The following is a 26,377-nucleotide window of genomic DNA, read 5'->3' as shown; positions in this document are numbered from 1 at the left end:
AATGTTCTTCATCATAACTGGCTGCATCATTTTGAACCTCTTCCATTGTTCTTTTCCTCATCAGCCCCCATCGTTTTTCCAGTATCTAGAATCTGGAAAAAGCCGAAAGCCTTTCATCTTATCAGGTGTGGTTTATTGCCCCCTGGTTACACAGTAATTTTGGTCTCCACTCCATGAAAAGGTCATATGATGGGGTATCAGCTCAAGAATTGTTAGTTCGCTGGACAAATAAGGCAGGGACTGCCAATACAATTATAAGAGCCTGATAAGGAAGGCACAGAGAAGAACCAGCAGGAAAGGGAGAAACGACCATAGCAATTTAAAAGGTGAGGGGCAATCCCAGAAGAAGGCAAGAAATGCCCCTGGGGGGAGGGAGAGAGAAGGAATAGGACAGTATCTAAGTGCATTCTTCCCAAAATAAAAATTAACAAGAAGACAGAAGTGGCTCAGGAGAGGAATCGCAGGTATTCACCCTCATTAACCGGGAAATCTCCCGCTGTGCTGGATGCCTAATTGGGAGGCTTAAGCAACTGGTAGGATGATTATCAAGCTAGCTTGCCTCATAGCTCAGGATGGAAAGAAAATAATGTTTTGTCTTTACAAGTATAGGTGGGGGGTAGAAGGCACGAATTCCTATTCCTACAAGTGTTGCAAAGGGCCATCCTCTTTCTCTTGTGACTGATAAGATGGGATGATGTTGAAAAGCACCTGCTTGGAAGGTTCAAAGGGTTTTCACAATAGAAGAAAAGAGAATCTGAACCAAAGCTGATGGCTAGGAGAGATGGCTGAAGGAAAACCTGGGAACTGCTGGTGAGGAAGCTTTTCATATGTGACACCTCCTTGTATGCGAGAGAAGTTTACAGGTTGTTTCTCTTGCTAGTAAATGGCCCGAGGGTCAAGTATTTGTCCTGCCAATTATTTTCTTAACTCCATAATGGTACAAATCCAGTGGGCATTTTCCTGGCTTCAGCCTGAAAGCAGAAAAGGAAGATAACTACCTCACAAACAGGATTTACCAACAAGAGGCAACTCTTCCCAGGGCATTTTTCTCCTGGTTCTGCAAGGAGCACACCTCCTCCTGGAATGGCCATGCGATTGTTCAGAGCTCCGTAAACACGAGAGGCAGGGGGAATGCTTAGTAGTGGGTGGGGTTGGTAAGACTTTCAACCCCCACTTCTAACACTGCCTTCCCCAGACGCAGGGAGCGCAGGTGTGGGTCCCAGGGTGATCAGCAGCGAGGATCAGGCGTGTGTCCTGAGTTGCGGGTCGCCTTTTTCTCCTCCCAGCGCTGCCGCGGGTCACCCGGGCATGGGTGGGGAGAAAGACGCACCATCCCAGCCGCGTGTGCCTCGGGGTGCTCCCGTACCCAGGGCAGCACGACAGCACTCTGCGTCCCACGGCCACTTTGGCAGGAATATGACGGACCCCCGGACGTGTGCTGGACAGAGGAAGCCCAGCCTGTCGTTTTCCATTGAGGAAATCTTAAAGAAACCTTCTGCCAGCACTGTCCCGAACAGTGAACCTAGGAATAGAAGTAGCTACGCTGAGAGACCTCCGTTCCTAAAAGCAGGGTCACCGCTGGCCTTTGGTAAGTACCAGTTATAAAACTGAATGAAAATGCTCCTTGCTTTTCTGATCCCAAAAGCTGTCAGGTTCAGTCATCTAGAATTTTAATTCTTAAACTTTTAGAGGAATTTGGGATTTCCCTTATCAGGTATAAATCATTCATTATATATACAGAAATAATATTTTAAAAATAATTTGCTTTCAACCTCGCAGTAGATTGGACTCTGGGGTTTGGTACATTGTAAAGCCTCAATGTCATTGGAGAGGTGAGTATGCAACCTGGAAAGTTATTTCAGGTAGCTCTCTTCAGTGAGGAGTGCTTATTGTAAAAAATACAGCATCTTTCCTTTTAAAAAACAATACTCCTGTTATCTAGTAGAGGGGGGAAAGACTAATATATATATGTGCTGTAAGGACAGGTATTCAGACTCAGGAACTGAGCCTAAGACTGCTGCAACTTAACAAAAATTTTTGAGGTTTACTTATACCAGGAGTTGACTATTGTCTGGAATTACAGCCAAATCTTATATCAGCATCCTCTTCTGATAAATTTGACCACTCACCCTCAAGCAGGAGAAATGATCTGTAAGGGTAATGGTAGCTACCCCGAAGTGTTAGAACCTGTTTGTTGGAATAAGAAAAGAGAAAGCATATATGTTTAATAATTTCTTTTTATCATCGTGGACACTAGGTTCTTTCATGAACTAAATAAAAACAGCTAGTAGAAAACTTGCATGACTTTGATCTTAGCAAACCAACAAGTGCATTAGACTTTTTTACTTCAGTTTTCACAGTTTAGTTACTCTGTCCTTGAGTGAGCTTTTACCCCCACAGAAATTGTCTCCTTTCATTAAACAAAGAACAACATCCAGCATTTTCTGGATTAAGTGTTTTTTAATATTTTTCAATCTGCACTTTCCATAAAAAAACAGATATGTATACAAGCAGATCTACTTAAACAAAAAAGACCTGTACTTTTGGCACAAAATTTTTGCTCGCCTCTCGCTCAACTGCTTTCAATAAAGCTTAATGCTAAACTTTATTTTTTGTAATATAGAGAGATACTTTCATGGATCAGGACCCCATTTCCCAGGACACTGAATGAGCCACCCATTAGTAAAAGAAAGAGTCTTTTTCCAAAAGCCTGTCAGTCCAAGAAACCATTGGCTATTTGCATAGAAAGCAAACAAGACCTAAGGGTGAGGGAAACTACTCACTACTGTAACATTAGTTACTGGGGTTGGACTCAAGCACCCTAACACTGACTCTTAGTCATGCTTTGCACAAGATTTGGACTTCTTTTTGTTCATCTGTGACACGGGATAACTCATCTCCTCATTGTGTGGCAGTCAACCCACTACTCACCTCACAGCATTGGGGTTGAACATACCGCTGCTGCCTTTGTGCCAGTAACTGTAGCTTTCCACAGAAACTTGTGTTTGGGAAAGAGGATAGCATTTTGCTGGTTTTTCCCAGAACCATAAGATAACTGGGGTTTGGGGGGACCTCTCCAGGTCATCTGCTCAAAGAAAAAGCTGTTCCAAAGAAAAAACAAAGTTGCTGAAGGCTTTGGCACATGTTGCTTGCCTGTTTTGCCACTGGGACTATTGGAGGACTGGAGCATTTGGAGGTTTTCTTAAGTTGCTTTTGCCAACTGGAACTGGACAACCAGTCCTGAAAGAAGCAAGAACTTGGTAGTTTGTAGAGGTGGACAAGGACGTGGCTGATGCTGCTGCTGGTACGGTAGGGCCCATGTGCCAAGGGTTGTGAAGGGGGAGAAATGCTGCTGTGAGCTCTGGCAGTGTGTCTTAGCTAAGTGTGTCTTGGCCACTGCAAGCACAAGGGTTTGACAAGTCAGCATGCAGGACGTGGTGGCTTCCTGGGACTGCACTACTGCCCTGCCAGTGCAGCCTCACCCCAAGTTGCTCCGCCTCAGCATACAGTCAATTTTTCATCTTGAAAGCAATGCAGGCAGAACCATCAGGCCTTGCCTTTGGGTTTTCTTCACCACCTTCACACCAGAGAGAGACTGTAGCTGCAGCAAGAGAATATAGTAATTCTTCTCTCCCCTGCTTCAAAGCAAGGCTGGATTCATAAACTTAAGGAAAGGTAGAATATTAATTAATGAAAACAGCATATATATGTGAAGATTCATTTAATTGTTGCTGGCAGTGGGAGAACAGGAAAGCTGTAGTAATCTTCCAAAATGTTGTACTTTGTTTTTGCAATTGATCGAGGAATTTAAAAAAAAATGAAAACAAAACTTTTTCACTCTTTTTTTCTTACCTAAGAATGTGGTACCTAAATTTATTACACTTTGCTTTCCGAGCAGAACTGTGATTTATTCAGATAAGGTATATTTATTTCAGAAGTGCAATACCCTGTGCTGTACATCTTGGGATAATTGTTGTATTCCATCTAAGTGGTTCAGCTTCATGCCATATAACACTGTCATTTAAAAAATTGTGTAAATAGTCAGCCACATCTAGTATGGCTCAGTGCTGGCCAAGGTCAGGGAACTGAAATGAGCTAGGGAATTTGCTGGAAATTCCAGGATGGGACACAAATCCAGCTGCTTTCTCATAACAGTTCAGCAGCAGCAAAGAAGGAAGTACTACAGGTCAGGGGTTAGTTATATCTTACTAAGGCTTTTAAGAACATTCCCCACAATCCTCCATGGTATTTATCTGACCAAAGGTATGATTCATTTGAGAGACAGGAAGATCCATATGGCACCACACAGGTTACTGTAAGGTAAATACTGAGGCCAGAAATTACCATCTGATGTAGACAGTCTCAGTACCAAGATCACACTTGTCCTGGAGTCTAAATCTAGTCATCAGCTGAGGGGATGGGTAGGACCAGGGGAGCAGAAGATGCAGAATGTCAGAAATGGTTGGACTTGGTGGTCTAATGTTTGGACTCAATGATTTTAAAGGTCTTTTCCAACCTATGATTCCAAATGAGGAGTGCAAACCAAGATTCCCAAGAAAACCCATGGGTGCTGGATCAGATGACTTCTAGAAGTTGCTTCTAACAAATTATTCTGAGTCTCTGACAAAAGGGATTTTGTGATGTACAGTGCTAGCCTCTCACAGAATGGTATGGGAAGATCTCTGGGCCTGACTCCTAAGTTCATGTTTTTGTGAGTGTAATTCCGGTGGGACTTGGAATAAGGAGTGTGCAGTGTTCTCTGAAGCATTTGGCTTTCCAGTTGCAGTGTTAGTCATAGGGGAGTTCACAGCACAAACACAACACCTAGAGGACCTGGAGCTGCAGTTATTGAAGCTGTTGAAATAATTGAAAGACTCTTACCAAATTAAAAAAAAAAATTGACAAGAAGACAAGTATGCAGTCTGTGCTTCTCCTCTCAACCCTTTGTTACAATGCTTAGAAAGGGTAACCATGGCCTTTGCAAGGAACACAAACACCCAGTGAGTGCTGATCTCCTCCCTTGTGTCAGCTCTTTCATTTAAAACACAAAAGAATATCAGGCCTATTTCAGAAAAGAAATTGTTCTGAAATTCCTGGGAACCTGATTTTAATGTACTTGAAATTACATCTGAAGTGATTGTTCATTAGTCCTCTGGTTTCTGCCAGTGAGGTTTCACCAACAGGAGATCCTTTGTCAAGTCAGGGAAAGCTTGGGATGAGAGTGTTACACCTGGGAAATTAATAGTGAAAGCAGTAACAGATATGGTAATTTTGTCATTCTGCCTGTGTTATGCTCCATCATGTTAAGGATATGCAAATCAATAGGAATACAACCACCACTTCACACACACATGTCAATATGGTGATTGTTCTCCTTTAGCAACACTCCACCCATCTTTATCACTAAAGAGGAAACAAACTGAAGGAATCTAACTGAACAGATACCACCTGGCCAAAAAGACCAATGCACCCCACCTATTGCAAGGAAAACCAATAAACCTGGCAAGCAAAAAAATAGGAAAGAAAGAAAAATATGTAGAAGAAATAGAAAAAACCCACAATACAAATATGCTTCAGTTTCTCAGTGATAGACTCTTCCCTGTTCATAGCCTTAGTAAGACCCTAAAATCATAAACCTTGTGCCTCCTCAGGTCTGTCTCTCTCCAGTGATTACACAAGGCTTAAATGGAACTTAGGTCATCTGAAATAACCTCTGCTTTCAAAGTGAAACCCTACTATCTTGCCTGAAATTGTCCATCTTTTCCTATACAACTGAAAGTCAAGACAAAAAGACCATTTTGAGCAACTAGTCAAAGTCATTTCTGTGCATGACAGTAACAAGCATCTCATGTTGTGCTGGGCTGAAATGTCATTGCCTTCTCTGGGAAAAAAAAAAAAAAGAAAAAAAAGAAAACTGCATTCTCTGGGGGAAGTTTTGCCCCATGTCACTTTATAGCTGTTTTTCAGAGCTCCCTGCTGGAGTCACATGAATGTGTACCAAAAAAAAATTCAAGCTGACCTAAAGAGCAACCACTTCAGGCAGGCTTTTTACTTGGTCGGAACAGCAAACACCAGAGAAGGTTGCAATGCAAACAGCATTGAGGCTCCTAACTCTCAGCTATGTGCTGTAAACTCAGTATTATCTGCCTTCAATCTTATCCTCCAGAAAAAAAAACTCCTTGATTAATTCAGAGGTTCATACTTTGAGGTTCATACTTCTTTGATCTCAAACAACAGATCCTCACACTCCTTTTCACCAGTCAGAGAGACATTGGTATTTTCCCATCTGCCTGGGACTGTCTTCCATTTCCTCCCTGTTCTTTCTTCAGTCTGTAAATGCTCTATCTGTGCTTATACATAACTTGTGTTCATCATTGAGGTATGTGAGCATCTCAGGAAAAATATTGGGGAGGAAAGTTGTATATATAGAATAAAGACATGTGAAAAGTCTTCTACAATTTAGGAAATGCTAATGTCATTCATTCTTAGAAAGCTTTTATCACTCCCCATAAGAACACGTTGCTTAGGTACCCTTACATTTTTCATTACTGTAGGATATAAACATCATAACTTTTGTAACATATGAATTTTCATAGCATCACATCTAGCAAAGGAGTGCAACTAGTCCTTAATTTAGGGATGGGAGACTAAGATAGAAATCCTAGGCTAGGAACCTATTCCAGTACTGATATCCTCTGATCATCTGTTATTTAACCCCTGCCTCATGCTAGTGACTATTCCCAGCCCCATCCTTCTCCTTTATCCCACAAATATTATTCGAAACGTCACCTGTTTTTTCACCAGAAAACTCTAAGTTAGTTGATACTAAAGGAATAAAATGAGTTCCAGTTTGCACAATGTGCCTCAAATGCAGAGGTGGGCCAGGTTTTTAAGGTCCACATGACTGTACACATGTAATTTTGTTTAGAAGGTTACTCAGATTGGTGATATTTTAAATAGATAACATTTGAACAATTATTCTTTATTGAAATTAGGCTCTGGCTAATTTTTGGAGCTCTTATAACTTCATTTTCTTCATGTAAGTGTCAACCCTCTATAAAACTCCTATTGTGTGAGCTCTTAGTGAGGGCAGAATAATCAGAATTAGGTACTTTGTCTCCAGATATTATAATTATCATTGCTCCAAAACTACTGCTTTCAAGTAGAACTTGTTTGTTTGAGAAAATAAATCTCTAACAAGTCTAAAAAGTTAGATATTTTACCAATGACATGACAGCAAATTATATATATATATATATATATATATATACACAAATAAAATGTATATTAAAAAGTGGAGTCTCTTCAGGTACAGCCTGTAGTGGTTCACACCTGCTGCCATTTATATGTGAGAAGGGAGAGGGGACCACCCACAGGTACAGTAAACTTCAGAGCCCAGATGTGGGAGACTGCTCAGGGGTGCAGTCCATTACTACATTAGGATTTTAATGTTCTTTGGCAATAATAGCGGACAAACCTGTACTGTCATATTTGCTCGCAGGCCATTCAAACCATGAAACCTAAATTCCCCAATGGGTACATTATGTTTATGTGTTGCCTTTTACTCTGGCTTTCCAAGGAAAGAAGTCCAGGTGGGGAGCAGAACTAGAGCAAATTCTAGGTTTGCCATTAAAGCAGCACAGACACAGATGTCTTATCTCTGATCAGTCAATTGAGCCATGATTGCAACTACCAAAGGCAGCACATCAAACATTCAGCATCAGGGTTTATGGCAAGGCTGTAATACAGAAAAGGGAGGTGAAGAGTGGGGTATTTGGTGTAACTCTCTTGAGATGCTAGCAGCCACAGACAGCCCACTGCCATAAACCTGGAGGTTTCCCAGTGTGTTACGTTTCAGTGCATGGCTTTGCAAGGTCTGCTTACATTCATAGGAGGAGTAAGAACTCATCCTACATTCATGAGGGCAGAGAAGTCATCTGGAAGATCTTTGTGGTGCCCCTACTACACAATTGAGGTAATGGTGTTAGTAGTAAGGCAACACTATGGCTGAAGAAAGATTGTGGCTTCTGGGGCCAATTTCCTCAGCACTTGGGGTCAGGTGTCCTAACACAGGACATCACTGGTTGCTGCTGACATTACTGTAGAGATTGTTTATAATGTCCATGCTCAAATCTAAATTAATGTTACAGCTGCACTTAGTGAAAATAGGCCAACACACGCTTCTCCTGTTTTGTCCTGTCAAGAAGAGCGTGCAGGTGATTTCGCAAAAATGAGTTTGCTGTCAGTACCTTTCTAGATATCACCAGCATCACTTGTCATAAAGGCAGAGGGAAAATGATGACAGCCTGGGCAAAGGCTGCCTTTAGAATTGTCCAATGCCTAAATCAGAGGAGCAGAAAGCCCAGATGGAGAAACAAGGACATAGGGACCTGAACTGGGGAAGACACTGACTTTTAGCCTATTCATTGGCCCATTTTCTATAGGGTAGATGTACCTACTGGGACATTTAAGAAAGGATCAGACTTTTAAAAGCATTTGGCATCCAGAAAATTCCATGGCAATCTTCTTGACAGATTGTCAGAGCAGCTCAATATCCACTTTGCTTCCAAGTTCTTCCAAAAAGGCAGCCACTAATTTGGATACTGACAGGGAAGCTGAGATTTCTCGATCTTCTGGTTATGTCTCCTTATTTTTTACAGTCCTTTTAAAAAAATCTCTTTATAAGGACCATTAAAAGTTTTAAGGTGGAAGGAAGCAGAAAACAGGTAAGATTTGGAGGTCTAATTCACCAAGATCCTCTGTCTGCTACATGGGGTAATCTTGGCATTGAAGTACAGCACAGAAGGATTAGAGCCATTTTAAGTATGATCAGGCTTGAATGATACAATATCCAGACCACTTTTTTCACACAAACTGGAAGGTGCACTGAATGATGGCTGCTTTATTCAAAGCTGTCTTGTGCTGTGTCCGTCACAGATTCCAGCAGCCGGAGTCAGTCTGACTGTGACTTACCTTCAGCCAAAATGCTTCTTCCAACCATGTGTGCTACACCCATGGCCAAAGCAAGGAGAGTGCAGGCAGCTCACTGCAGAAGACCTACTGCCAACCCAGTATCCTGTCTGAGTGAGGACACAGGACGTGAAAGTCTGAAAGGCAAAAGAAAACATGAGGAAGATCAGCTATGTGGTATCCCAGTGGACCATCCACTTCATGGTGAGTGCCTCCATATCCAGACTTTTCCCTTCAATGCCCCAAACCCCAGCTGTTATCTTAAAATTATGTACATGGCAATACCAAGCAACAGACAGCAGAAGTGTCTCCATTGTCTGAGTCACAGTAGGTGGTCATAGTTCTTGGATGAGTCACAGAGACAGTTCTTCATTCTTACCACCAGAAGACTGAAGAGCCACAAATGAGCTAAAACTCCAGCTCAGTCCTACCAACTCTACTAAAGTTAGTGGTAGGGACTGCTTTGGGTGTTTATTGCCCTCGTGCTTGGGGTGTGAGGAGTAACCACCTTCTGAGCCTCACTACCAGGGTAGTGCAACACCCATTTCCTGGAAAAAGTGCATTGCACAACGTAGGGAGAGAGGCTGGTGAATAAGCTGAGTCAGCTCAATGTGTTCTGTACACCTTGGACCCACTGTAGAGGTGATGAAGAGGTCATCAGCATGCACACAGGTGAACTGGCAACAGGCAGTAGATCTGGCAGGATGTGTCAGGCACAATTTTCAGTGCTGGCCATGTTGGTGAATCTGCTAATTTAATTAGTTGTAAGCATTGGTAAATAGTGGTCTATCTCTTAGCCAAAGCACTGGAAAATACAAATATCCTTTTCCAATATGTTACACAGAGACTTTAGGCTAAGTAGGATTTGTGGTACCTGAACAAGACAAGTTCCTAACAGACAGATGACAATTAATTAGCAGCATGTGACAAAAATTTCTCTAAGTTCATTGTGTTTGAGGAAAAGTAAATACAGACATTCATACTACACTCCAGAAAATAGGTTTTCAGCAGCAGCAGAAAGGTGGTTTTGCATAGTCTGTTATTATTTACTCCAGGGAAAAGAAGGCATTTCATTTAAGTCTATTGAAGATGGCAGATGTGGGGTTACTCAGCTGGCTTTCCTGAGATTCAGACATCATCCTTGCTCCATACTCTGCAAGCTGGCAGGAGAAGCAACACTTTCTGTGAAATACATTTGAAAGAAAATCCTTGTTTCTGCCACTGCTGTCATGGTGTACATGAGTCTTGTGACAAGCTGCTGTCACCTCCTCCTCCTGCACAAGACAGCCATCAGTTTGATGCAGGGAGAAGCCTTGTAAGATAACTGGAAATTTTAGCTTGCCTCTGCCCTGTAAGCTACACGCAACTCATGACAGCAGGGCTAAATCATGTGCCCTCCTCATAGAAGAACCAGGGCTGTATGCATCTGGCTCTCAGAGTTGCCTTTGAGTATAAAAGTAGAATATTCACGTATTCTCTGTATGAGGGAGTCTCCAGCTAGGAGGATCACACCATAGCTGGGAGGTGGCTATCCTGACTTGGCACTTAGCCTCATTGACCAGCACCATGGTGGGTACCGGCCTCATCAGTAAAGCAGGGGAGGAAGCAATTATCTGCACAAAACGGAGCCAACATGAGCAGCCCCCTTCAATGGCAGCATGTATTTTAAAGGCATTTTAAGCAAAATCCCTCAGTTCCCTGGTCACAGTGAGGTTTTGAAGCCAAGCAGAGGTTTAATGATCTGCCATTTTCTAGGCTACTGGTTCCTGCAGTTGCCAAGCCTTTGATAGAAACTGGCTGGAGAAGGAGGGAGATTCCTAAAGCAGTGGATTGACATTTTCCCTGTAGTGTGCAAACAATGATGTTTCGGATCCTGTTCATACACTATGTTATTCCTAGCAGAGAGCTGGAGGCCTGGGTTTAAAATACTTTCCTGTATCTCAAGTTTCAGCCTCCTTCTTCCACTTTACATTACAGGGGAAAAGCTGGCAGCTCTTTTTCTCCTGCCTCTGGCTGTGGCAGGTATCACCTTTCTCAGACAAAGTCAGCAACAACACCTGCAGGAAGGGCAGACTGCCTCATCCCTGGAAGCAGTCTGTAGTCCAGCTGATAGCAAATTAACTTCTGTTTATATACCTGTCAACTGTGGGGGGCTTCAGACATGCTTTTGGCATGGCAGCTACAGGTCAGTTACAGGTCCTCTGACAAGGCACCTTGGCAGTCCCAAATGCCCATAGCATATCCATGGAGGTGTCCCCAGGACCTCCCTCACACCCACACCAACAATGCCTGTAAGCACTCAGAGGAACATCACCAACCTCAGCAGCAGGAGACCTTTCTGATGTGAAAAGACATCAGAAGCCCTTAGTGGGGCATTCCCTCACCTCTCTCTTAGCACGCATCTATTGATGGTTTGTGAGGAAGGGCTCTGGGCTCTATCTAGACACACACATCTGTTTAGTTGTCAGGGAATAGAAGAAATAAGGAATGCTATACAATTACCTTGGAGGCAGGAGAGCTGGGCTTTGGTGCTATTTTGTATGGGAGGAGAAAGGTGAGGAAGAGGCTTCGACAATAGCCTCCTTCATGGGCATGTGGTCTGAGATAACGAGCACTCCGACTGTGACCCTGAGTATGGGATTTGGAGCATATGTCCAGGAAACTCTAACAATTCCCTAAAATTTTCCTTTTCCCCACAAAATGGCTTCTGCCACTAAGGAGTTTAGAAATGCAGTGTCATTTAAGCTAAATAGATTTATGCCCTTATCACAAATCACTTGCAGGAAGCAATGCCTCTTGTACTTTGAACTTAGAGGCTGCATTGTAAGCAAAAAAAGAAGAGGCCTCATATGCTAGAGACATGCTGACACTGGCATTTAGTTTTACTAAACCCTTATTTGAATTTGAGTACCTTCATTCTGAATGCTGTATGCCTTCACCTGTGGCCTTCTGCATGAAAGCTCAGCAGAGCCTTTTCAGAAAACCTGGCTTCTTGGAAAGCAGCATTGATGGAGCCCATTTTAGAAGCAGAAGCAGCTTTGATAAAATCTGTTTTAGAAGAAGATATTTGAAAGAAGGCCTTATTTTGAAGCTGCAGGTACAGACTCTGTTTGGGCCAGCTTCTGTGAGATGAGTCATTGCAGCCCCTTTGCCATGTGCAACCAACATCGCTGCCAAGGTATTCAAAACGTCAGAGCAAGAAGGGCAAACTCTTGTGGTTGTTGGTCACCCTCTCAGCACCTGTCTATGTAAATACCAAATCCTGGGCTCCCACTTTCCTTTACTTCTCTCTGCTCTGACCTCCCTGGGACTCAGCTTGCCAGTTCAAAAGAGTAGAGCACTGGAGCCTGAGAGGATAACACACCCCTATGCCTGCCTGACCTGCCTCCTTGCAGCAGCTCCTGGTGGAGATTGCCAAGTACAAAATCCCAGCCTAGTTTGGATCCCCCTAGGCAATCATTTTGCAATGAGTCTTTTACACATGCTGAGTCTGATTGTATACATTGGGCAGGTGTGCACTGTAACTACATCCAAAGGCAGTGTGTGAGTGTGCCCTGCATTGCACACAGATAATGGTTCCAGTCTTCTGCTCAAGCAAAGGAGCAGTTGGTGCCTTGGAGAAGCCAGGTAGCAGCATCACCTTCAGACACAGGTGGATGTCCAGTCCTGTGGGATTTCTTCTCTGGGCAGTAATTCAAAAACTGCATAGATCATGCTTCAATAAACAGAGCTGACCCCAAATTCCTCCAGAAACTGAGGGGTTCAGGCTGTGAACCACTGAGGGGTTCAGGCTGTGAACCACATTCAGAGGTTTATGTTCTTTCCTGCAGCTCATGTCTTCATTATTTGCTGTAGAGAAGACCCCTAATGAGTCAACATCACCCAAATATTTCCATAGGAAAAATCTTCTGCACATTGCTGACTGTAAGCCCAGGGATGTTTTTATTAATCTAATTGTTTTATTGTTATGATAGCATCTGTGATCCCAAAGCATATTGATGAATTCTAGCAGCAATTTTCATAAAGACAACAGAAAGTATAAAGATAATCTCAGTTCTGGAGGATGTCCAGTATAAGTCATGTTCCCTCTGTACTGATGCCAGTTGCAGACATACTTAGCTCAATGTTTATGTTTTCTCTGAAGTCATAAATTCACTTGTACTGTTCATTTGTGGACAATATGGTCAAATCCATGTATCACTGTGAAACAGCATGGTTTATCTCTCATGGAACAGTCTTTTCCCCAATATGCTGACTTACCTTAATGTATTTCTGAAACATCCGAGAGACAATGAAGCACTGTGCAATTGCAATCCCAGATAAGTATCAGCTGCCTAGACTACACCAATGGGACTATGAGAAAGGGCACAAGCATCTCATTGTCCTGCAGAACAAAAGGAAACAATTTTAAATGAAAAGGAAAAGCAGGAGGAAAAAAAAAAGAAATGCTCATATATATAATTTGGCTGCCATCAGCTGTCTTACCAGCCTTTTGTGTCTCTAAAGCGCAGTGTTACTCTGTATACACTTGGAAATGCCCTAGACCATTGACCTTGTTTTGGTGGGTTTACTTGAGGTATTGTTGAAGGCTGATTCTTTGTTTTCTCCCTCTTTGAAGCTTGACTGTTTATAATGACACCCTGGATATTAAATGAAAACCTGAATCCTTTATTCTCACCCTTCAAACTCCGTTCCCATAGAAGTTTCACTGGTACAAGTAAGCACTGAATAAAGCAAAGCTGTCAACAGCTGGGGACTATCATAAATTCCTTTTGTGTTGTTTCTTCATGGGTTTTGGGTTTGGAGTTTTATTTATTTAAAGCAAATGTTAACATTCAATGCTTTCCTCAAGCAGTCACTTCTTTCCAGGGAATTTTGGATCCAAAGGGTACATTACACAGGACCCAGAGGTTAATTTGTTTCTTCTAGTCAAATCTGTATGATGTGACCAATTGTAAAGCTAATGGCACATCATGATTAGTTAATTTCAAAGGTCTTAATGAGTATTTATTAGCTTCTCCAGAATTGTTGTAGAACTTTTTATTAAAGCCCTGGGATATGATACTGTTTAATACTGTTCTTTGAAATTGAGGGCAGGTCTTTTACCCATTGTTTCAGCAAGCCCTTTATGCTTAAAGGGGAAATGACAGAGACAGGGATGTAAATAAACATTCCTGATTGGTGTCTAGATGTTTGCAGGTACAAATAATCACAAAGAGCAGGAATAAAGAAAAAAACAGGCTGTCTGTGCAACCTGCAATAAACTCAGCTTTCTCCCTGTTGCAAATGACTGGTTTCTCGCAAGGGTTTTGGACCAGAGAGTGGTGGGGAACTTGTTTTCTTTGGTGAGAATCATTATTAGTTTAAGCTGGCCACTGCTTTCAAGGTAAGGTTTGACTATGGTAAACATTCACTGAAATGAATGTGTCAAGTGTCAAGCTTGATATTTAGCTGCATGGGGAACCTACACAAATCCACATTGGCCTGAAGGAGTTCATGAAGGTGCAGGCTCTTTGGCCTAGGTACAGATCTGATGGTTTGCTTCATCCTTCAGATACTGTGCTGACCACTGCCTGTGCCAGAGCTATGCACACCATCATTTCAGGCAGCAGCATTTGTAAACACTGTCATCACTTTTCTGGCAGACAGGAAAGGTTAAATTCATGAGGGGGTCATGGTTGATGGGGAGCACAATCCTCCACAACAAACTGTCCGTATGAATGGTGCATACATACTGTCTACTCCTTGCCAACTCCTCTGACAAGCAGACTTAAGAATCTCCCCTGATCACCACTGTACAATCTGCTTAAACAGGTTTCTAGACTGGTATTTTTGGCTCACACCCCTTGAAGTGTGTACATCTCTGCATTTCAGTCTTGATGTCAGGTGATTAGGCGCTGTACTCAGTGCCAGGGTAGAAGCAACTCTATATGAAGTAGTTTTGGACTGAAAGGAGGAGGTCAAGACTTTAAAAGTTCAAGTTGTGCTTCTCTGAATTAACTTTGGCAATGCCTGAACAGGCACCAGCTGGATGCTAAATGCTGTGTTTCACTAGCAGGAGGCTCTATCTGGAGCACATTGTACCCATCCAATTAGGATCAGTCTCACTGGCTATGCCAGTCCTTCTAAGGCTGAAAAAAAAACACTTTAATAAAGATTAGCCACACTGCAATACTCATGCCTAAATATTGCAGCACAAGCTCTTTTGAAAGCCATGAGCCACCTCTTTAACTAGTAGAGGGACTGCCATGGGCACATCCCTTTATACAGACAAGCAGGTTTTGTCCTGATGCCATCAGCACTCTGTAACAACTGGAGGTTTTTGCTGTGGGGCTGTCTGCCGTGAGCAGAATCTCACCACAAGAAAATAGCATTCAGAAAAGCCATGAGAAGGAGCTGGCTGGGGAAGCCACATATCTGAATTACAAAGAAAGAGAGAGATAGGGAGAGAGAGAGAGAGAGAGAGAGAGAGAGAGGAACTTCTCTGAAAAAGGCAAAAAAAGATGAAACAGAACTTAACCAGATATAATGAGGCTCTTTTTCAACACACCTGAGTTTCTTTCTGAGAAAAAATGATACAGTCAACTTTGTTACACAGAGAAAAATATATTTCTGAGGCTATATAGCTAAAGCCTCTTGCTTGCTTATGTAACTGCTTTCTCCTTGTCAAAGAAGATGCAGAATCTTTGGATCTGGCTGTCGCATACTGTGAGAGGGTGTCTGTCCAGAAATGACAAAGAAGATTGCAGCAAGATAAACTGATCCTACCAGTTTTCATCTCCCTGGATTACCTACTTCAAGGCAAATATGTGCTAGTACTGATTTCCAGCCCTTCTCCTGCGTTTTTAATTCCTTGTCCCTCCAGTGTATGGCCGAAGTAGGCTTCATACAGTCCTAGCTGCACTGGGGTAAGGGCAAATTGGGGGTGCAGTTTCAGAGATCTCCCTGAGGCAGCATTTTTCTAGCTGATTCAGATATGCAGCTAAGAAACAGCAGTGCAAGGTGTACCACAGGCTGTTTGCCTGCTACAGAATGTAGTCCAGAAGAAATTTGCCCCAAGTATGGGATTATTGCAGCTATGCAGCTCTTACTTTACAAACTGCAAATGTTAACCAACTTTTACAAGTAGTTATCAGTATTGATTTGCTCATACCTCAAATTTCTTGAAACTGTGTTACACTGGACAGTGGAAATAAGCTGCAATATGCTAAGCTAAAACTGTGTATATAAACAAGTGCAAATCAGATGCTTTGAGCTGTGCTTAGTTTAAGGCCTTAATGCCATAAGCTCCCATAATTTTTAGGGAAGGAATGATGGGGGACTTTACTTCATATGATTATTTGGAGGTCAGAGATTACATAACAAAATAAGTTGTGAGAGGCCTCTGGAAACTATCTTGTCCATCCCCAAATCTAAGCAGGGCCAGCTTAAATCAGGTGGCTTAGGCTTTTGACCAGTCAAGTTCAGAGTATCTGCAAGGACTGAAACTTCACAGCCTCTCCTGGTCCACATCAGACTACTCTCATTATGAAAACATTTTTTTACCTATTATGTAACCAGAATTTCCCTTGCTGCAACTTGTAGTCATTGATCTCATCCTTCCATTGTGCACCTTCAGGAGGAATCTCTATTTCTACAAAGTTCCTATGTTCCAACTTGCTTTAAGTCTGACCTAATAATAAAGCAGATCTGCAAAGGACAAATGAGCCTGATACCGAATTTAAAGGAGCTATCCTGCTTTATCAGCATGGAGAATCTGGCCCTTCCAATGTCAACAGTAAGGCAATGTATAGACAGCTGTATCTCTAAGCATCTGAAAATGCTGACACGTTTAGCTGCCTCCTATTTTCAGGCTTGGTTTCAACAGCCAGCTAACCTGCAAATGACTTTCACAGAACATAAAAGCACACTTGAATATCCCCAGCTTTTACATAAAAAATATCTCAGGAAACTCAGACAGAGTCTTATTTCCCCAGAGATTCTGGAGCCACATTTGAAAAGCCAAAGTTACACTTCCAACACTTCCTAGTCTTACATCTTCCACCCACATTCTTTATTAGACTGTAATTCTGAATGCTGTTGTTTGCTATGGGATCTCTAAGCTGAGGTCCCAAGGCAAAGGGAACTATCAAAGCTACAGTCAGAGGAAGTTTCGTCTTGCAAGAGAAAATGTTAACATAGAGTCACAGATTTTTTGCATTTCTTAATAGTTTTTTAAAAAATTAAAAATAGAATGACAGATTACTTGTTGAAAAAAATACAGTTTTCTATATTCCCTGCTGGCAAAAGTCTTGATTAGTTCACAGGAGTCTATTTTGTTAGCAATTTAATTCATATATATTCAAAATCAAAGCTTGTCCTTCAGTCTCTACTGGCCCATAACTGACCTTGTGTTACTGTATTTTGTTCCATCTGATGAGTTTCAGCTTTGCAAAGTCTGGTTTCAGTAGGATTGATATTTCAGCTTTGCAAAGTCTGGTTTCAGTAGGATTGATATTTCAGCTCTACGAAGTCTGGTTTCATAGGATTGATACTTTGCCCTGTGCAGATCCTCCCCTTACATAAGAGTCTTGTCTATAATACAGTTCACCTCTCCAGAAGGAAAAATGTGGAGGATGCAGAGTGGACTGATAGGGAGTTTCTTTTGCTCATCACCAAGTTATAAGGGTCATTTTCATAGCCAAGAAGCTGGTATGAGACACCAGAAACTCACGTGTCTCTCTTAAGCCACATTCTCTAGTCCTGGACATTTCTGAGGTGCCAGCAGGACAGAATGTAGTAAGCCATCTAGTAAATGGGAGGTGAAAATCTTCCAGATAAGAAACAGCATGATGAACTGGGAACCCTGTGTTATCTACAGGGGATGTAGTGTCCTAAGATTTCTACTGTCAGCACTGATATTTCACTTTTCTTGCATATAGCAATAAACCCCCTTTGCAGTAATCTTTTGAGAAGGTTCAAGTAAATGTGATCAGGGCTCCTTAGAAGGTGCCCTTTATACCTTTAGCATAAACGCACACAAATATTTCTCATTTCAAATCTCTGCCCCCGTAGTGCCAGCAAGATTCAGTGGAAATAACATTTTTCTCTTGAGACTGAAGCCAGTGCTGCAGTTTAATGAGTAGTACTTTGATAGGCTGGTGGAAAGTCTAATGATACGGATTTAACGGTGTTGGACATCAGCTTTATTAGGCTGTTTCTGAGACATGGTAGTATTGACAGTCATGATAAATGACACTCCTCAGTTATTCTTGCATGACTGGTTTCCATTCAAAGTCCCCAAAAGGTTTAGAAAAGATGAAATATTCACAATGGTATCGTATCCGGGCTCCTTCCTACCAAGCTGATGAACAGAATATTTTAATCCTTATTTTCTGTGTCAACAGAGTCACAATGAGGTTTTGATTACAGAATGAAAAATGTCATTTTCTGGTTGGCACAGAGCCCACTTTATATTGGCCTAGGTGTTTAGTTACCTTTTCACTGTGTTAGTCCTCCAAAAGATGCTAATGGCTGAACAAAAGGGGGGAAAGGTATCAAGTCTCTTTGAGGGGCTAAGCTAACCTTGTCTGGTTAATTGTTCCTATTAGAAAGAGTATGCCTCTAGTTACATAGTATGAATTGTTAGTTGTCATCAGACCGTAGAAGACCGAAAGCAGCCATACAGAATAGCAGTTTTTTCTAACAACATGGTTTCATTGAGAATTACTTCAGGTCACTGAGTAGCAAGCTCATCATAGTCAGTAAAATAATATTAGAATTTTTATGCACCCATCAGATGCAGCTTTCCAAGCTCAATAGAAAAAACTCTGTGATTCATAATGCTTGGGGTATGGCTTTCTGTGCTGGTCACTCAGTGTCAGCTGGAAGATACTCCATTTGTGCATCAGAGAAGATTCCAGCTTTGAAATGAGGCTGAACTTTCTACAGCTACTTCTTCCTCTTCCTTGCAAGACCTTCAGCATCATTTCAGAGCAACTGAGACCTCTTTCTAACTTACATCAAGTGCTATACAGAGTTCATTATCTAAATAGAATATCCTGGTGTAGGAGGGCCTTTTCAAAACACTATAGGAGTGTTTAGGGAAGTACTTTTTGTGATCACACTGCAACAGATGAAGCAATGGAGCATTGGAATTCACAGCACCTAAACTTCTGCATGGGGTTTAAGGCCTTATTCTTAAGGTTAAGTTTTTTAGGTTAAGCTTGTTTAGCAAGTCCCCACACCACAATGGTACAGTCAGAAAAACACCTTTTCTTTGCAACAGCAGAGTTAATTAGCAGAGTTAACAGTGCTGGCTATCCCTGCTGCTGGAGGAATGGTATGGGAAGAGAACAGCAGTCAGTCTGGGGTTGGTCCAGCACTGAAGGACTTTGGTGACAAACTCATTACAGGGCTAGGGTAGTTAAAATACATAGGTGTTTGTAACTGTTGACATGCAGTGGATCCATGGAATTAGCAGTACAAATGGACACTTGACTCATTCCTTTGATGATAAAGGAGTGCATTCACGTTGTCTGCTGGAGAATGTCAGGAGCCAGTCACCTATGATAAGTACATGTCTAGAAGGAGTTGTAGATGCCATCCTAACTACAGAGCAATTTACAGAAATTGCTGCATCTCTGCATCTTCTTGTGGTCCTGTAGCATTTTCCTGTAAAAAGTAATACATTTTTCCTTGTTTTTCACAGCTGAGAGGAAAGGGAAACGAAGAATCCGAACAACGTTCACAGCTGAGCAGCTCCAGGAACTGGAGAAAATTTTCCAAGTCACTCACTACCCAGATGTCCATATTCGCAATCAACTGGCAGCAAAGATAAACCTCCCAGAAGCCAGAGTTCAGGTATAGGTATAGCGTGTCTCCAAAAGACTGTGTTCACTGCAATTCATTCATTATTTGGAGTGTATTCTTAATAGTTTAAGCCTGGGTGGCAATGCTAATGAGATACGTGACCTCTCTCTTACCCTACAGACGAGACCACTGTCACTGTTCTCTTTTTACAAATAGGGAAAGAAGTATTTTTTGCCCAGCTGTGACTAACAACATGGAATTAATCAAAGGGTTAACACAAGCTCTAAGCATACCAAATGCATAGCAAATAGGAGTTACAGATGGTTATGAGTAACCTGTTGGACTCTGTAGCGACAGAGCAGCCATTTATGAAAATATTTATTGATCATTTATCAACCATTTATAGGTTAATATTCATCCAGTACAAACTGTCACCCACATCCATCTTCCACAAGGTCTCAAAACATGTGAAAATAGTTGCCAAAATGGAAGTGCTTCTTAGTGTTCTGTATTTCGATAGGACAGGCTATAAATGCCCTGGCTATAATTCCAGTGCACAGAAACTAATCTGGTTTCCCCCAGTTGTAATATAATGTTGCTGACTGAGCTGAAAATTGACCCCAAATTGTTACTGCGTAGGAAATCTGCTACATTAAAATATACACACCATTCTGTATTGGCATTTGGTGTTGCCTACCAGGCACTGCAGTGATGATTTTTGCATGAGGCAGTTTCTGCACTTGCTGCAATGCTGTAGTCATTGGTGTACTTCTTTGCATATATCCCTCTCTAACAATCAAAGTTCAACACAGAGCTGTTTATTGACTACGACATGCCTGGGACTATTGACTAGCCATGATAATATTGCTTCATCGTTAGGTGACAGGGAGAATTAGACCTGCATTGCCACAATCTGCCCATTAGCAATACCAGTACTCTGACAATGCATTTCCAACAGCATAAAAGACAAGCTGAGCTGCCAGTCAGTGTCTCCACAGAACAATGAATCACATGAAAGAATAAGGTATTTTTCTGTTTAAAAAAATTATTTACAATCTGTATGGGGAAAATAAAAATGAGTTATTACAGGAAACATCAACCTGAGATGTAAATGAAAGAAGTAAAAAGTCCCTCATGTATGAAGTGCAGATGGCAAATTCCCAATTCAGACAGTGTTATACATGACACAAGAAATTCTGTCTTTGACCTCATCCTGGCTGATAAAGGGAAATCAGCCACAGAACTAAAAATTAGCAGTAACTTAGGTTCAAGTTACAAGTTACAGTTTCAATTGACTGCATTTGTCACACAAATCAAACAGCACACAGAGAATTTTCATGTGCTCTTGCTACTTTGAAATAGTTTTCACAAAGCTAAAAGCTTTGTATAAGTTAAATCACCTCAGAAACATAACTTATTGAAAAATTAAGTGAACGACCATTTGGTAACCAAATGAAACCCTTCATAACTGTGAAAAATCTTGTGTCCTCCAATCAAGAAAAAAGTTATGATTGCTTAAATAAAATAAAATATCATAGCTTAAATTGTAGCCATGATATTTTATGAAAATGCTTTTGCTAGGATTTTCTCCTTCTGAGAAGCTCAGAGGGCCTCAGGAACAAATGTAAACAAATTGTTATCTGCTACTGTGGAATGCAACATTAAATGGATAGATGAAACTGTATAACTGCATGTGTTACACAGAAAAAATTAGGAATCCTGTATGAATAAACATGAGAAACAAGAAATTATAAAAAATCAATAAGAAAAGCAGGAGGGTGCAGGCCAAAGCTTTGGTCAGAAAAATTAAGGATCAAAAACTCAATAAAAGTCGATTAAGAACAAAAAAACCTCAAGGTGATCAATTATATTGGTCTGTTGCTTTGTAGAAACAGTAGGACTGTCAAGGATAATGCATAAATGGCAAAGAAGTTCAGTCATAATTTCTGCTCTATCCTTTGAAATATGTCAGGTAACACTTTCTATAAGGATAATGTTGAACAGCAGCTGCTACAGACAGGTATTTTTTAATCTACACATCTAAGTAACTTACCTCCAGGTGTTTCTGAAAAAGCTGCTTGAGAAGTAGTTTAGGTCATCAGTGTTGATATTTAATCAGTTCTGGAGCATGAGAGACATTCCATTCCAGAGGCCTTGAAGAAATCTAATGTGTCAGTATTTCAAGGGTAAACAGGACAATCAGATAATGTCTGGCCTGTCAGACAAACATTGATTTTTGGCAAAAACTGTGAAAAGAACTGTATATTTTGTTAATGGAGAGTTAAAGAAAAGATAACATATTTAATGCTTATCAGTACTGGTTCATGAAAATAGATACTGCCAAACTCATCTTTTTAAGGTGAGATTATTAGTGACAGTTATAAACTGAAAGAAGGTAGATTTACTTTGTGTATGAGGAGGAAATTAATTATGGTGAGATTGGCAAGACACTTGAACAGATTGCCCAGAGAAATTGTGGGTGTCCCATCACTGGAAGTGTTCAAAGTCAGGCTGAATGGGGCTTTGAGCAATCTGGTCTAGTGAAATATGCCCCTGTCCACAGCAGATCTTTAAAAGATGCATTCCAGACTGAGACCAGTCTATGGTTCTGTGCATTAGGTTGATAAAGGTAGACAGAGCATGAGGAATAGGTTTAAAACACAATTAAATGCTGGGTATGGAGAAATCATTTTAGACGTAAGGGTGCTGGACAGCTGGTTGGGAAAAAAAGAGCAGTTTGGTCTGAGAAGTGCTAAAATCTTTGCCTTTAGTTAAATAAAGTAAGTCCATGAAGTGAGAACTTTATCCCAAGTGCAGATTTTAGAAGGAGCACTTCAGAGACTGAATGTTGGCTGGAGTGCCCCCTTTGCCCTCTCTCACTTTGTGAATATTAAATGGTGCTGTTTCACCATAAAACTCCTGCATGGTAGAAAGGGAATGGAAAAGTTCATACAGACTAAGCAGTTTCCAGACACATGCAAACCCAGATAAAAAAACCTGTCCTCTCAGTAACCCCAGATACTTCTATCTATCAGCAATATAGCAGCTAACTATCAGCAATATAGCAAAGGGCTCCTGGCATTCCCATTACTTCTTGGGTGAGAGATGCAGAAATAACTGAGCTGCTCATTATTTGGCTTAAAATACATATGTATTTACATCCAGTAGCACCTGTCTTCAATAACCAACACTTTGTCTTCATGTGAACCACTTGCTTACATTCAAACAGCAAGTCCCTTAGCAAGCTACAAACTACGATTGAAGGGGGCTTCAACTTTTCGCAGCAGTGCAGCAAGATGCACAAATGCAGCTGCACAATAAATACATTTATGCCTCTGCCAGAAGGCAGACTGGTCAAATCAGCTGTCAGATGAAAGGATCTCCCCAGAGAAAATTAGTTGTCTGCTTTCCAGTACAAATGACAGCGTACTCAGATTGCTGAGTGATCCCCTTGGGTCTTTCACTTAGGTCCCTTATGTGAATTTCCAAATGCTACCAGCTAAACATAGGTAGAACCCTGTTATTACATCTCCACTGGTGACACACTTATATTGCAGCCCAGCAAAACATCTTGGTGGATCTTTTCTCAGTCTATTTACTTGGAAACAGGGTGGAAGAGCTCTGTCATGAGATGTCACACCTTCTAGGGAAAACAGAATGCTTTGTGCCTTGACCACTGCACAGGTTTGTCCACAGAAGGATCTGCTCTCCCCAGAGAGCCCTGGAAAACCTGCAATACTGTCTTTCCTTGAACAGGATGATCCTAATTCTTCTGTGAGCCACAACAGAAAACAAGGTATCATGGTCCAGAGATTTCATATGCTATGCAATGTGTGAAAAGTGCTCTGTCAAACCCAGTGGTTTACTTTAGATTCAGCCCCTGGTTCTGCTGAGCTGGAGGTCAATGTTTTCAGATGCTCAGAGTTTAGGGAAAGCAGTTGGCCGTGAGAAGTTCCTCCTTCATATTCTGTTAATTTCTGTACCTTTTCTTTCTTGCCTTTATCCAGATCTGGTTCCAGAATCAGCGAGCAAAGTGGAGGAAACATGAAAAGTTCAACAACTTTGGTGGCCTTCAGTATCTGACAGAAGTTGATTTCATTCCTGCTCCCAAGTCAGATATCACAGTGAGTATTGGACACTTTGTGTCAAAGCCAGTGAGGGAGAGCCAGCTATCCTTCACCAAGTAATCACTTCACCAGTAATGCAGTGGGACTATCCCAGAGAAGAAGCACTGGAAAAGACAAAACTGGCAATGTGATGACAAAAAAAAATCCCACCATCAATCCACTGATCAAATAACACATTTCTTCATAGAATTAAACCTGTTTCGTAAATATTCTGTGAGGTGTCTCTTGTAGGGTGGTCCTTCCCCATTTTGCTTCTAAATCACTTCCCTGTATATCGTACTTTGACTCAGAGTGTCTTTATAATCAGAAATTTCCTGAAGAGGAGGACCTAAGACATTTGCAGCCACAAGGCCATGTTCATTTACAGACAGAATCTATTTATTACATCCAGCCTTGGTTAGGCTGACCAGTACCTTGGCCTATGCTTTAGCAGTCCAGGACTGGTATTTTTTAAACTGCCACACAGGCTCTTTCCCTGACAGGAGTTTTTTCATGGCTAGAAAAAAGAGTGTTTTGCTTTGTGTCTTGGGTGACAACACACCACTGGGTTTTAGGAAGTCTGTTTTTCTAAACTTATCTTCTTAATTACTGATCACCAGGGAAACAAATAAGGTTGATTGTAAATTTCATCCATGTAGAAGTCCATATTGATTCACCTGAGACTACGCTTTTATTCTTGAAAGGCTCCTAGCTTGATGCCAAGAAAGCTCTCTGCTTCCTATCCTGCCATGGGATACTACTCAGCACTGCAAGAACAGCTGACAACTGCCTGGCTGCCCAGCACGCTCTCCTTTGCTCCCCACCACATGGAGCTGCTGCCCTTCCCAAAGCCATACTTGGTCTTCAATGTCCTGCCCCCTCACGGCTCGCTGCTACCCCGCAAGTTGGAAAGGAGCAGTATCTGTGCCAGCTCCTCATAGAGGAGGACATGGGGCAGTGGGGGCTCTGGGGATGCCTTTCTCCTCATGTCCTCTGTGGAGGTACGCGGTTCCTCTCCTTGAGCAAACCTGCTGGGATGATGAGTGGCAGTAGTGCCATGTCACCATGCTTGAGGAGAGATGCCAGGAGTTGCCACAGCCCAATGGATGAGGGCAAGAGGCACCAAGGACCAGAAAGGAGCTCCTCATCTCCCTGAGGGGCAGCACGCTGTGTGGAAACCCAAACGTTCAACCAAGAGCCTCTCCCCAGCAGGACAGTGCACCAAGCAGCCCTGTGAAAGGACTGGGATTTTACTCAGCCATGAGACATTGGATGACCCTATTGCACCGATGACTTGGGGCAGGAAAGATGCCTGGGATAAAGTGTACATAGGCCTAAGGTCCAGCCAAAAGCGCTTTTTTCTGCAGGTTTTGGTCACTTTCCTCATACATTCTGGTCTTCATGTACTGGGTTGCTGCAAAGAACATGTTTAGGTCAAAAATCAAACCTTCAAGATACTTTTTTTTTCCAAGTACTCAAATTGGGGGGAGGGGGGTTGATTTGCTGTCTATGTTTTTGACTTGAATAAAGGTTAACAAACACAATCTGAGCTGAAATATTACAGTCTGAGCTCTGGATTTGGTACTGAAAGTCTCTGGGGGCAAGAGAATTCTTCAGCTGGTTATCTAAAATGCTTATGAGGAAGGTTCTCATTTTTTGATCTAAATTAAGAAAGCTCCAAAACTCCCCCAGAAACAATAACTAAAAGAGACTGCCTGAGTTTAATCTGCTAGGTCTAATAGGATGATATGACCCCACAGTTTAGTTTAATTATAGATAAATAATGAGATCAGCCTGCCCATTTACAAAATGTCTCTATCCCTGTTATTTACATAATACTCATCCCCTTCCAACATATGGTGCTTTTCTCTCCGCTGCTTATTCAGGGTCCAATCCTGCTTCCACTAATGTCTGCACTGTATATACTCTATCTGTACTCTTATAGGTCTTCCATGAGACCTTTCCTCATGCCTGCTTGGGTCTAAATTCTCTATCATCTTCATCTCTGTCATCTTAGCAGTCATCTGAAGGACACTCAGGTCCGATGCAGGGCTAAACTTCAGCTCCAACAAAGAGTTTAAACACCTAACTGATTAAAATCAACACAAATTAGTTGTGGTGTTCACCTCATGCAACTTCAGATGACTGCGTTGTAGGCACACACACACACTCAAGTTAAGGACCTTGAGCTTACTTAAAAGAATAAAAAGTGATCACACTAAAGTTTCTGAATTAGGTGCAGGTCACTCATTAGTGTAGTTTCTGGAATGTGAATTGTCCTTACTCAATGATTATCTGGAATATAGGCATCATAATCAACTAAAGCTAAGGGGACACAACTCTGCACAATAGCCCAGGGACTCGAGCCAGCACCTGCATTGAGATAGCTTTTCCTGCATGAATATTTCTTTAACCTAGAGGAAGATTCTGGATGATCACAACATGACCATTTTTCTTGGTCAGGATATGAAGGTAAGAAACTTAGAATACTACTTTGACATTGTTTCATA

The 26,377-nt window shown here is 41.7% G+C and overlaps 1 protein-coding gene across 1 annotated transcript; it reads left to right on the top strand.

The window, feature by feature from the left end:
- The first annotated feature begins 1,416 nt into the window (after positions 1-1,416).
- On the top strand, positions 1,417-24,808 carry ISX (intestine specific homeobox). Its single transcript, XM_038155875.1, has 5 exons — positions 1,417-1,588; positions 8,938-9,174; positions 19,661-19,812; positions 23,769-23,885; positions 24,572-24,808. The coding sequence occupies exons 1-5, from the start codon at positions 1,417-1,419 to the stop codon at positions 24,806-24,808; spliced, it is 915 nt and encodes a 304-aa protein (XP_038011803.1).
- Positions 24,809-26,377: the final 1,569 nt, after the last annotated feature.

Source organism: Motacilla alba, chromosome 1A, assembly GCF_015832195.1.
Source record: "Motacilla alba alba isolate MOTALB_02 chromosome 1A, Motacilla_alba_V1.0_pri, whole genome shotgun sequence".
NCBI classification, from domain to species: Eukaryota; Metazoa; Chordata; class Aves; order Passeriformes; family Motacillidae; genus Motacilla; species Motacilla alba.
The sequence above is the reverse complement of the archived record's forward strand: the minus strand, read 5'-3'. Positions and strand labels throughout refer to the sequence as shown.